The 14,241-nt window shown below is 31.2% G+C and overlaps 2 protein-coding genes across 3 annotated transcripts; both read right to left on the reverse strand.

Annotated features, from left to right (window-relative positions):
- Positions 1–598: 598 nt before the first annotated feature.
- Positions 599–6,122, reverse strand: LOC114177757. Of its 2 annotated transcripts, XM_028063267.1 has the most exons (7): positions 5,693–6,122; positions 4,727–5,591; positions 3,929–4,026; positions 2,345–2,369; positions 1,683–1,803; positions 1,441–1,575; positions 599–1,240 (listed from the first exon to the last, which is right to left on the reverse strand). In XM_028063267.1, exons 2-7 carry the CDS (start codon positions 5,247–5,249, stop codon positions 1,036–1,038), a joined length of 1,107 nt encoding a protein of 368 aa, XP_027919068.1. In that variant the 5' UTR covers positions 5,250–5,591; positions 5,693–6,122; the 3' UTR covers positions 599–1,035. The 2 variants fall into 2 exon arrangements, with proteins under 2 accessions (XP_027919068.1, XP_027919067.1); XM_028063266.1 differs by having other exon boundaries at positions 4,727–6,122.
- A 3,694-nt stretch (positions 6,123–9,816) lies between these two features.
- On the reverse strand, positions 9,817–11,628 carry LOC114177048 (glucan endo-1,3-beta-glucosidase 5). Its single transcript, XM_028062276.1, has 2 exons — positions 11,233–11,628; positions 9,817–11,137 (listed from the first exon to the last, which is right to left on the reverse strand). The coding sequence occupies exons 1-2, from the start codon at positions 11,577–11,579 to the stop codon at positions 10,000–10,002; spliced, it is 1,485 nt and encodes a 494-aa protein (XP_027918077.1). The 5' UTR covers positions 11,580–11,628; the 3' UTR covers positions 9,817–9,999.
- Between the last annotated feature and the right edge of the window lie 2,613 nt (positions 11,629–14,241).

The raw sequence follows: 14,241 nt of genomic DNA on the forward strand, positions 1-14,241 counted from the left end.
TTACTTATAAGTTTGAGACTTCTTTCTAAAAAGAACAAAGTAAAGAATTAAAAATTCAGTTTTAAATTTTTATAAGAATATTTACTTTGAAATTTAGGAGAAATGTAAATTTAATCCAGATTTAAGGTTCAAGAAGATAGTTAATAATGCTAGCATATATATTACCTTTTCATATTACAATTGTTATTTCAGCCAGACTCTATAAATTCGTATTTCAAAATTAAACAAAGGATAAGTTTAAAGTTCAATCCGTGACTTTTAGAGGTTAGATAAATTTAATCCACAAGATAAATGTCCATAAAATTTTTTAAACCCTAAGCAATAAAATGTATCTAGACTGAATAATTCATAATGTATTTGAAGATTCTGAAATGTTTTCTTGATTGTACTCTATCCAAAACTTATTTCCAAATTCTAAAAGAACATTCTAGATTTTTTCAACAAATAGAGAGCTCAATGAAAAAACAATTCAGGTGAAGGAAGAAATACCTTTGTTTGACAAAGATGGAAGAGATTTATACGTTTCACCATTTTTGGGCTTGAATTTCCACGAAACAAACAGATAAAAGAGCAGTAAAACAAACCCAAAAGAATCAAATGATTAAAACCCGAGGTTTTGCACTTGTATTTCATGTATAATCAATGTTCAACATCAGAGATCATAAATTTGATAGTTAAGATTGAATGTAGGATAGCCTAAGAAACATTACTTAGATTTTCCTCCAACATTCATAGAGGGTCTATACAAATCTTAGCCTGGTTATACGTATGGTAAATTCACCATAGCTTACGCCAAAATGAACAACCCTCCTATTCCAATCTTCCTTTAAGTTGCTCAAAATGGAAAAATCATATTCCTGTTATTTAGAGTTCTTTAAGATCACCCTACCTAAACCTCTGGGTGGTCCTCTTGCAGCCACTTCAAGTGAGTTCATGTCTTGAAGAATATCTATATATATATAACATGTTTCTAACAACAAGAACTTCATGTAGAAAGGGTGATTTTCCACAAATTCTTGTCACAGGATTTAAAGACTAAGAGGCAATCAATGACATTAATTGTTGTTCCACTTCGTCCCAGTTCTTTACTTTGGTCACCAAAGGGTGTTCTTCCGCAGACTCGCTCTTGCACCAAGGATATGAATTTTCATAATCAAAGAGCAGGACCCTAATTCCAACATTAGCACACTCTAGGGCATAACGAGGGTTATCATCGATAAGAACCTTGGCATTTAAGGACCTGTCAATGCCAGTGCATCAAGAATCTATCACTAAACAAACATTTGAAATCACATATTTTTGCTTTAAGTGAGGAAATGAGAGTTCTAATTCTCTTCAGTTTTTGCAGTTCTATAGTTTGGATGAAGAGAAAGAAAGTAGAAAAAAATGGGATCTAAATCTGAAACATGGTCAACATCAAACAGAATTAAGGGACTTTACCTACAAATTTCTGACTTTGGTCTTGACACACCATCAAGAGCAAAGTGGTTACCAAAGTGAATCTCATGAAACAGTCCAGGAAAATTCTTCTCTATCCACTCGATTGTGTGATCCTTAATTACATTCTGCCGTGAACTGATCATATCACAATCATATCACAATCATATCACAATACCTGTAGTTAGTCAATGCTGCCAAGATTCCTTTACAGTTTGAAAAAAAAATTCAATATAAAAGCATACGTTACAACTGATAGGCTACAAAATCTTGATAACTTCTGAAGAGCCGTATGAGCACCTGGAAGAGGGTGGATCCCTGACTTGAAATATGGTGTCTTAAAAAATTCATGTACACGGATGTCAGCTGCAGAACAAAAATTATTTTCAACCACTCCATTAGTCATCGGAAGGTTAAAAAGGAGTTACAAGAACTCCATTAGATTTCTACATTAGAAACATGATAAAAATATTGAACAGCTTGCTTTAGCTTAGTTGCCAAAACATCTGAAAGACTGTTTTATTTTCAGAAAAGGTTGGAAGGTTGGTTGATTGCCCTTAGCATGGTACCTTACGGAAATACATGGCAAAAACATTTGACTGGCCATACCATTAAAAACCAGTTTAAGTTGTTCAATGACTACACATTAGGCTTACTCCTCAATAATAAGCTAATCAGGAAAGAAAAACAATCAGAATTTGATGCATTTAGCAACTAGATTTACAGGGACTGGAAACTCAAGAAAAATCACCCGGATTTCAAAACAAGAGATATTTCAATCCACGAGTTTGATGACAATCGAATGAGAATAAAATGGTTTACATTCAAAATATTTCCAAGAGAAATGGAATAGCAAAACCATTCACATAATGAGATGTGAAAATATGACAAATAAATGGTTAGTTACCTTCATCACGTGAACAATTCCATATCTGCAACAAAAATGAAGGGTGCATATCAGACTCCACACATACAAGCACAAATTCCTAGCAATACAATGGGCTAAAGAGATTGCAAGAAGTGCTTATAAATTATAATTATTATCAATGATGCTCCATCTCATTATGAAAGGGAGCCCCCCTACCCATAATATATTGACAAAATAAAGAAGAAACTCAAACAAATTCCGAATTTTTAAAGCCCCGAGCTAACAGACCTGTCATTCTGATGTATATAACATTACATTCCAAAGGATTACCAACAAACAAAACTAATGCAACACATGTAAGCCAAATCTCAAAAAATGGCAATCCCTTCTAATGCTACATAATCATATAAAAGACTGATGAATGAGGGGGTATAAAGGAGCCTCTAAAAGAACATTCAAGTTGCTGTAATTTAATATTGATATTTAATGGTTTAAATACCTATTTGGTCCTCATTTTTGCAGTGTTTATTGTCGTTGGTCCTAATTTTTTTCAAATGTTTAAAATGATCCTCATTTTTGCAATTTATGTTTAACTTGGTCCTTTTGTGTCACGCCATTTAAATGAATAACGGAGCACTGTACAGGTGGCACTGTTTGTTATGTGTACAGTAATTTGGAGAAATTAGTTTTAAAATTAAGGATTAGGGATTTGGGGAAACCCTGTAATTAGGGATTTGAGATTGAAACCATGTCTTTCCCCCTTCTTCTTCTTCCTCTTCAATCTTCAACCCTCTTTCTCCCAAGAGCAATTCTCATCCTTCAACATATCAAACTCTCCATGGCAACCATCTCAAAACAAAACCCTTCTCTCTCCCAACAAAAACTTCACTGTAGGCTTCTCTCTCATGCCGCACTCCAACAACCTCTTCATCTTTTCCATTTGGTATTCCAATGTCCCTAAAGCTGCTAACAATCTTGCAGATTGACATGGACACAATAGAGAACATCCTTGCTATATATAGGCTTTGGTCTATTACGAATTTTGTCATGTCTCTTCATTAGACAAGGCTAATTCAATGTTATACCCAAATACATGGTCAAAAGTTTTCCTTCCATACATATTGATCAATGTCTTCATCTTTCCTACATTCAAATACATCCTCTACATTTTCTAAGGAGCTAGCATCATCACTTGATCGAACATTCAAGTTATACCAGCATAAAGAGGCAGCAACCATGAAGAGAATTTGTTCTTCTTCTGCTCCCAAAATCCCTAATTATAGGGTTTTCTCCAAATCCCTAATTATAAAACTCATTTGTCAACCTCACTGTTCACATCCACGTAATTAAAAGATGGTAGATGTAATGCAAACAGTACCACCTGTATAGTGCTCCATTACTCATTTAAATGGCGTCACATAAAAGGACCAAATTAAACACAAATTGCAAAAATGGGGATCATTTTAAACATTCCAAAAAAATGAGGACCAACCGTAACTAACTATTATGCAAAAATGAGAACCAAAAAAGTATTTAAGTCATATTTAATTGTCCAAGAAAAAAATTGATAAATTTCAATTACTTATCATCAAAATATATAATTACTGAAGCAGCCAATAGTACCTTAAAAAACTCGTATACATGATATTCAGAAACTGAATAATTGGATGAATATCGATCTGCAATGAACTTGTTGAGAGCTGACACGAAGTTTCCCAATACTGTTTATATGGGGGGAAACATCAGAACACAAGTGGATAATCCAAGAATCAAAATACATATTAGTCAATCTACCATTGATTCTATTTAAAAGAGAATATCTATAATTTTAGGCAAGCTATCGCTCTGCAAACTGTTGCATATTAAAAGAGATAATCACACAGCCTAAAAAAGGGGGTCAATGTATCAATCAATGACAAAAGAATCTTCCTTCCTTATCTCCTATCATAGAATCTCTGGTCACTGCACAATTCAAACAATTTCCAACAAGTTAATGAGTTCTATTTAACAAATTGAGACAAGAATTTCCTTATATTTTATTTTATCTCAATCCCATGCTGAAAAGAATGCTCCAACCCACATATTGACCAAGTTAGATTCAAGCAAACACACGTGTGATATGGACGAAGCTTTGAACAATTCAAGATATAATCAGACCAGTTCATTCACCTGGAGAGGGGACTTTGACTTTTCTTTTCTCAATTATGTTTGAAACATATTAAAAAAGAAAAAAAAAACAGAGGAAATGACATCCAGTAAAGCAATACTCCTTGCATTTTTAAAGGATTGGAACATAGTCAAGATTCTGCACTAGGTATACTTAATTCATAAGAATAAGTTAAATGACACAACATATAAAACTCTGAGAAACACCATAATATAATAAAAGAGTGCCACATGCATGCAAACTTATATACATACCCTCATCAACATCAACGGCAACAACCACTTTCTGGGACAACCGGTGATCATTGAAACAAGGAGGTTTAGCAGGACTTCCATTTACAGATCCGTTATCAATCTTGATCACAGTAGCATCAAATTCGTCACCCTTAACAGAATTCCTTCGCTCCAAATCAGCCAACATCGGGGGGTGACGATTCGATGCAAAGCCACGGGACCTCGCCTTAGCCCTCACAAAGATCCAATCACCATTACCACTACAACTACCATTAGTATCAAAGCCACAACCTCTACGACCAAAACCAATGCTTCTTCTAACCCCAAAAACATTAGCATAAACAAGTTTATGGAGAAGTGGGAAAGACAAATAGCAGCCACGATCAGAAGAAGAGAGAGAAGGGTACTGCGAAAAGGCCCTGCTCAAGCGAGAGCAAGGATCGAAACCTACTAAATAAGCCATGAGATTGTTATGGTGAGAGTGATGCCGAGCTTGCTGATACAAGAACCGCACAGGGCCTTCACAGTTCTTTAATCTAAACATAATAACACCAGAATCTTGAAATGGTAGATCACCATCAAAAGAAAAATAAAGAAAATATTAAACGGATAAATCTCACAGGTAAAAAGAAAATATTCCCTCGAAAAAAGAATCGATCCCAGTACTCATTAAATTGAACACTGCGATCACCAAGAACCGATCTTTTCGGGGTCAAACTCGTTTAGAGTCAGAGGGTATCCCACAAATACAACCGACATAAACCCTAGAAACGGGACTGTGAAACCTGAGGCAACCATTCGATCTTTTCGCGGTCAAACTCCTTTGGAGTCAGAGGGTATCCTCCAAATACAACCCACATAAACCCTAGAAACGGGACTGTGAAACCTGAGGCAACCATTCGATCTTTTCGCGGTCAAACTCGTTTCGAGTCAGAGGGTATCCTCCAAATACAACCCACATAAACCCTAGAAACGGGACTGTGAAACCTGAGGCAACCATTCCCAATTACCCAGAAAATGGGTACGTTCGATAACCATATGATGTTCGAAAGATCAAATCTTACAATGCCCCGGATCCAATAAACAAACACCCAGATGAAGAAACTTCGATGGGGCTAAATACGCACGAACAAAATAAAGAACCGATATGGGTGATTTTATTACTTCTAATCTCTCCGGGTTGTTTAAGAATTATTCAGATTCAAAATTATGGTTTTGTACGTTAGAATGAAGCATTGGACATGCAGAAACAGATAAGACTCTGCAATAGAGTGATCTTTGGATGATAGAAAGGAGAATTTAAAGGGAAGGTTGGATAATAGAGGAAAGTTAATTGTGGTTAACACGGAAATTAGGGCATCATTTTCTATTCTCCTCTCGTCTCCTTCTTTTCGTACAACAAAATCGGGGTGCTGGAGCCATCACCATCCATCACTCTTTATATTATATCCTACCAACTTTTTATTTTATTTATTTTTTATTTAGATTTATTTTTCTGAAAAAGTTTGTTTTGTTCACATTTTCTATGTTTTTGTATTATTTCGTTGGGCTCTCTTTATTGTGGTGCAAATTGTTTGGGCCATCCAAGGCTGTGAGGGTCCACAATGCACATACCGAATTATACTCATCATTGTTCTGATGCCTTTATGTTTTATTTCCTTAAATCATCTTTTCTCACTTATATATCTGTTTATTTTGTTTATGACTTTTAATAATTTTTCTATAATTTTTGTTTTTGTTTATGGCTCTAAGAATTCTTCATCTTCTTTCCTTTACTAAGAAAAATTCAATCTTATTAGAATTGTATTTCATTTGTATATTATAATTTACGGGGATCTACAAATATTTACAGAAAAAAATTAAAAAATTATTGAAAACAAAAATTAAAATATAAACATCTTTTTAAAATAAAAATAAAATGATACAATTAAGCTGTAGAAAAAAAAAATATTTTTTACCCAGAAGAACTAACACAGTAACTTTTGTTTGTCGAGAACCATAAAAAAAAATTCTAAATTGATAACTGGAGTTATTTAAATCGCTTTTTTATTCGAATATTAAGAGAAAAATAGACTCTATCTTTTGTGTGGATTTTGTTAACGGAGTATTATTTATTCGGATTCCAAGTTATATATGTTTCTCTAGTTTTAAATGGGGAGAATATGCTCTCTATTTTGTACAAACATTATCTAATAGTCACAAACATATATTTACAGTAAATTTATTAATTTTATAATTTCTTATTCTTGGCGAAATAATTGAATTAAATTCTAACTTCGATCTATAACTTTTTTTTGACTTAGTATATCAAAGTAAATATTTCTTATCAAAATATTGTTTTCTTTTAAAATTTTTGACATTGAGTAAATGAAATTTTTTTAATATTAAATATTTTTATAATTAAATTTTTTCTTATTATCTTTTATAGAAATTAATTAATTGATATTAAAATAGTAAAAAAAATATTAATATGCCAAAATGAGAAAATTATTCTATCAATTAAATATGAAAATGAAATAAAGATGAAGATCAATTTTTCCATTAGAAATGGATTGATATAATGGAACTCATTGATACTCTACTAAATTGAGTATATACACACAAAAAAAGTTAATTGAGAATGATTAATTTTACCAACCCTAAATCTTAAAATTGTAACAGTTTAAAACTGAATTGGGAAGTTTGACCATCATAATTAAGTCTCATGAGTAGAGATGACAAATAAATCCGTCCCGTGACTATTGTCCAAACCCGTTCCCGTTTTAACGGGAAATCTTCGCATTGACTGTGTATGAGTATAGAAATTCCCAACTTTTTTAATTGGGTATGAGGATGTACATATCCCCGCCATAATACCCGTCCCCGTTTAAATTATTAAAATATTCACAATTAATCAAGTAACCATATATATATATATATATATATATATATATATATATATATATATATTATTTTTTATTTCTTCTAATTATTTGGCTTGTCATGAAACTCATTCGCATCTTAATTATATTTTGTATCTTATCATAACCTTTATATAATTATGTTAAAAAGATGTATGTGAATTAAATTTTTTTTTGTCTCACATTTAAATATTTCTATTATTTTTTAATATTTTTATTTATTATATATTTTCTTTTCACATCAGAATGTTTAATACTCTTAATTTAAGTATTTAACAGTACAAACCTTTCGTTTACTAGGTAATATAAAAAAAACAAGCTTTTACTTATTATTATTAGTTTTTATTTCATTTGAAGAACTATTTTGTTTCGCTAAAACAATTTTTGTTATTTCTCAACCGTTGAGTATATATGTTGATATTTGAAAAGTTTTCTTAGATCCCTAAGATATTTTGGAACTTATCACACCCTTAATTATACATTTGTTTTGCTTTGTGCGATTTCTTTTAATAGTCTCTCAAATTGTTTGCAAGCATTTGTTAATTTTTTAATATTTTTATTTATTGTTTATTTTCATTATGTATAATACTATTTCGATATATTTTATCTAATTATTTTTTATTTTTTAACTCATTATTAATCATACTGTACTTTTCTCACTATAATTGAATAAATAACTTTTATTTACTACAATATAAAAATTTAATGTAATTGTTATGAATATTTTTTTATCACCATCCAATCTAATTGAAGTTCAAAAGATATAAGATACATGCTAAAGTTTTATTATTATGATTATTATTTGTTCTTTGTATAATTTTGATAAAGTAATGTATTATAACTTTTATTAGTGTATAAAAAAAGATTCATTAGAATTTAAAAGATTGAAGTAAACAAACATTTAAAATATATTTTAATTTGAATATTTGTTTTCCTTTTATATTTTAAAAAAATATACTTTTAAATTTTATCAACTAAGTTTCATTAATGTTTGCAAATTTAATAAATGTGTTGGTTCTCATGAAATTTTATTTGGTATTATAATTTAAAATGTAAACAATTATAATTTATTTTAAACTTTTATTATGATTATTATTTGTTCTTTGTATCATTTTGATCAAATGATGTATTATAATTCTTTATTAGTGTATAAAAAAAAGATTCATTAAAATTTAAAAGATTGAAGTAAACAAACATTTAAAATATATTTTAATTTGAATATTTGTTTTCGTTTTATATTTTTTTAAAAATATTTTTAAATTTTATCAACTAGGTTTCATTAATGTTTGTAAATTTAATAAATGTGTTAGTTCTCATGAAATTTTATTTGGTATTATAATATAAAATGTAAATAATTATAATTTATTTTAAACTTTTATTATGATTATTATTTGTTCTTTGTATCATTTTGATCAAATGATGTATTGTAATTTTTATTAGTGTATAAAAAAGAGATTCATTAGAATTTAAAAGATTGAAATAAACAAATATTTAAAATATATTTTTATTTGAATATTTGTTTTTCTTTTATATTTTTAAAAAAATATTTTTAATTTTATCAATCATGTTTCATTAATATTTGCAAATTTAATAATAGTTTTGGTTCTTATGAAATTTTATTTGGTATTATGATCTAAAATATAAACAATTATAATTTATTTTAAAGTATTTGATATCGAATATTTGACAATATTATGTTTCTTTTACCATATTTTTTATTATTTTATAAAAATTAATATTGAAATAGTAAAAAGTGGGTATGGGTATGGGTACGAGATTGTACCCGTTACCCGATGGGATGGGAATGGGACAAAAGTTCGATACCCGTTAGGTTTGGGTATGAAGATGAGAATGAATTTTTTTTACGGAAATTGATATGGGATAGTAAAACCCGTACACACCCCGTTGTCATCCCTACTCATGAGTAAAACCAAAGGTTAAATAAAATTTTGATAGGTAAATTTGTTTCTAGTTAACATGCTATTGTTGACTATGCATTCACTAATATGCATGCAAATATCTCAATAATAATTATATTCTAGAAATTTATTAAATTTAAACATTAGATACATTAAAATTAAGAATTAAATATATTTATAAATATTTAAATTTGAGATAAGACCGAAACTTTGTTAATCTTATAAAAGTAAGCTGCAGAAAGGAAATATCTAGACTGCAAAAACCGATATAGTAACATGTTCGCGGAATAAAAATTGGTTAAACTTGAAGAACGAGATCAATTTTATTCATTCATTGATCATGTACGAGGCTGAAAATCTACTCGAAAGTGATATAATACAGACACAGAAAGGAAAATAATTAAATGAATAAAGAAAAAAAATTGGTGGCGTACGTGAAGTTGTGAATCTCTCTGCAGAAGACAAATAAAAAAACCTACACATAAAGGAACAACAACACGGTGAAAATGAAGCTTGACACCAGCACGAGCTTTGAGTTTAGTTTTGGTGCATCGGAAGGAGGGGTGGACTTCCTTTCATGCTTCCCCAGATCGATCATGATCTTGAACTGGCAAGAGCTTTGAGGGGGTGAAGGGTTGATGTTAGAGATGACAGAGAGGCCATTGAAATTGCATGCATCTTTGCGTTGATCCATGGTCTGAAAGTACATGTTGAATGCATACGAAGCATTGCCTCTTACGTCTAATCCACTGCAAGATCCACCAGGAAAAAGAGGTGTGCAATCAGCATATGTGCATGCTTTGCTCATGCTCTCAGCAAAAGCATTAGGGTCTTGAACATTGGCCTGAGTTGACATGACACACCATTGTTTTGGCAAATACCTCACCCCTCTTGCAGCAACTAGCTGTTTTCCGCCACCAAGATTTAAAGGGTATTTGATGGAACCATCGAAGTTGAAGACACCCCAGTGCCTTTCAAAAGGGCCAGGCTCAATGCTCTTGGCATCTTCATCTATGAATCCAAACAAGTAGATATCAGGTGGGGTTGGTCTTTTGGGACTTCCTTGCCTTTTCACAATGCGATCGATTAGGCCTTGGTTGAACCTTTGAGCATTCTTTATGTTGGCGTTGGCTGTTCCATCTGTTGGCCATCCAACCTCTCCAATGATCACAGGCATTTGCCCAAAACCGTTCTTCTCAAGAGCTGTGATGAGAGTGTCATAGTTTGCATCAAACACATTGGTGTAAGTTATGGAGCCATCAACCACAGGGGCAGCTGAGCCATCGAAGAACGCAAATTCTTTTGGGAAGTGAGGATCAGCATCAAGGCTGAGGAATGGGTAGATGTTGAAGGTTAAAGGGCCACCATTTTGGCTCAGGAACTTTATTATGGAGATCATTTGGTCATGAATATCAGGCCTGAAGTTTCCCCCTGATGGAAGACCACTGTCACTTTGATACACATCTGCGTTTAACGGCGTTGTCACCTTCACTTGCCTTCCCAATCCTGCTTTTATAAGCGCTGCTTGAATGTTCTGGATTGCTGGAAAAGTTGAATTCACAAACTGACCATTGTATGTTTTCAGAAACGCTTCATTTCCCACAGCAACATACCTGGCAATTTTTCAAACACTTGTTAAGCAAGACAAGAGAAAAAAGCATTGAAAGAAAGAGGTGTAGTTGTATATATACATATATATATATATAACCTTATATCAACCCCGTTTTTGGATATGTAGTTGGATACATTTTGGTTGACCCATGCAATGGCAGCATCGACACTGGAAGCGAGGGTTGCTAAGAGGTCGTTGGGTATGCCAACCATTACTTGAATGCCAGAATTTCCAAGAGCCTTCAGTGCAGCAGGATCAGCCTCAAATAGCTTCACTTGTTTGAATCCATTGTCTCTCATCAGTTTCACAGTTATTTGAGGTGGAAGAGGGTGTGTTAAACGCGTTCCCCAGTTGCATGCGAAGCCATGAGCACCCTTTGCCAAACCTTGGCTTAGAATACATAGTGCTAACAAAAAACACGTACTAAAATGTCTGAATCCCATGCTGTTTTTTTTTCCTACCTATGTTTTTCTGAGTACCCTTTGTCCCAACACTGACCTATATGAAGATGATTTCTCTGAGTAGAATGGAATATATTAAACAAAGTGGAGGGAAAATGATGTCCTTTTATTGAATAGAAAGTTACGTAAAGAATTGCATTTAGAGTAAACAAAGCACTGGATTCTTAAACTCACCAAGCCAAGGCATAACCCTTTTCTTGTTTTTCTTGGAAGTGCGTAAGTAGTAGGAGAGGGAGAACAATCTAGGAAAGAAAGGTAGAATAAGACTAAAAAGCAAAGTTTTTTTTTTTTTTTAATTCTAATACATATTCCCCTAGGTTTTTGGATTGTCTATGATCTTTTTTGGTTTCTCTATCTTTGTGTTGTCTACTAATTTACTATTTATTAACATGCCTTTTTAATTTACACTTTATGGTAGGGAATCAATTTTCTTTATACATAGTGGTAGAAGAAACTTTTTGAACATACAACGAGACATGTTACTAGCAAAACATCATGATTCCGTGAATAGCAACTAAGAGAAACAGTAAGCGGGATGGCATGTTTGTTTGTTTTAAAGTGCTTTTGTTGTTGTAATTCTTGAAAACTATTTTAAAAATTAATAACTAAATAATTAACTTTTTTTTAAATGTAGAATCCTTCTAGTTTTCTGCACCAAGTTTTTTTTTTTTTTTTTGCATGTTGCTCCTTCCTGTTTACTCCTACTCACTAAAAGCTAGATTGCAATATTTTTTTTATAAAATAAAATGTTTCAAAACTAACAAAATATTTCGTTCCCAAATCACTTTTTTATTTCCTTTTTTAAATTTTCGCTCAAGTTAACAACTAACTTCTTATTTAAAATTTATTAAGTTTTGAAATTTATTAAGTTTCAAAATAATTATTTAAAAAATAAATAAATAAATTGAAAAAAATGTTTTTTTCCCATTTTAGTTTTGTTTACTTTCTTATTATTTCATTTTGTATCTCTTTTTAGCCGGAAAAGTTGGGACCTAGATTGTTAGGGGTTAAGATTTAGGTGCCCTGCCTCTCTCAGTGCAGAAAATTGTCATCCAACAGGTATCTTTTACTTCCTGCACCTTCACAATTTCTTTGTACAACCTCACAAATTTTCAAAATAACATTTTATTTTTTTGTAAAAGTGACTTTCAGACTATATATTTACGAAAATTTCAGGAACAACCTTTCCAACAATTTTTGGAATAAAATTTTGGATCACAATTTCTGAAATGTATTTTAGGATGAGCTTTTTAAAGTAATATTTCTGAAACAAATGTTCCAAAAATTTTGGGGTTAATTTATTTTTCACCATAAAAATAATTAGTCCTTAAACTTCCTTTATTTAAATCCCAACGCCATATATTGAAATATCTTTCGAATTTTCATTAAAATATCTAATTACCAAACTTAAAAATTTACCGTATATCCCAGAATCATTGGAGCCCTCTAGATAAATATGAAATAGAAACTTCAGAATTTCAAGTATAACAAATAATCAAATACAATTTTACGTAATTTTAAAAATACAAAAACTAGACTAATATAAGAAAGTTGAGAATAGAAGTATAAAGTGTCCAGATTGAAGACATTAAAAGAACAATTAAATATTTAAATAGTAAATTGAAACGTGTGAGTCACTTCTTCCTGCCCCTATCAATTTTTTCAATGCATTTCATCATTCCGAATTTTATTTTCCAAAAATCACTAAATCAATTCTGGATATATTTTTTTTCTGGAAGATACTCACTCTGTTCTGGAAAAATGTTTTCAAAATTAATTTATTGTATTCTAGAAAATAAAATCCGAAATAACGGGGTGCAAAAAAAATTGATAGGATATTCGGAAAAAAACTGCCGTCGTCTGATTTGTTTTACTAAAGTTTACACGTGCAAACTATGAATTCACAAGGTCCAACCCAACTGAACTTTGTATGATACGTACGAACAGAGTCATTAGAAAGCATTCATAAAATAAATAAATAAATAAATAAATGGAAGTCAGAAATCGTATTTCCATAATTACTAATTGCACCTTAACAATAACAAGGAAGACTTAAATATTTTTCATCACTGCCGCCACTCTCATGTTGCCTTGCCATTATACCCCGCTGCAGAGAAAAGAAAAATGAAAATATGAAAAAAAAACTCCAGAAAGTTTTCTTTCAAAATGATCGTTTCAAATATTTCATTTCAAAAAATTTATTATGAAAATCTTATTCTGGAAATCTTATTCCAAAAACTCCAAATGAGAATAAAATGAGCATTTCAGAAATTTGAGAAGATGAAAAAAAAAACTGAAAGTTTGAAAGAAGTAAAAGCTGTATATATATTTTCGTAAAATGAGCTGACATTCAGCACCCTTAGACTTTAAGTCCGCTTCAACAATTAACAGCAGAACTGTAAGATCCATAGGCCTAAGATCTGAACATGTCACCAAAAAGGCCATTTCTTTCATTTCAGCCTGTACCTCCATAAAGCTTTTATCTTCTAAAATGTTTAATTTGAAATATAATATTTTTTATTTCCAATTATATATCCCAAAATATAAAGTCAAAATGTATTTTCATTTACATAATGATCCGAAACACAATTATATTCTGAATTATACAATTTAGATGCAATTTTTGTATCTCTGTACATTCTAA

This window comes from Vigna unguiculata, chromosome 3 (genome assembly GCF_004118075.2).
Source record: "Vigna unguiculata cultivar IT97K-499-35 chromosome 3, ASM411807v1, whole genome shotgun sequence".
Lineage (NCBI taxonomy): Eukaryota > Viridiplantae > Streptophyta > Magnoliopsida > Fabales > Fabaceae > Vigna > Vigna unguiculata.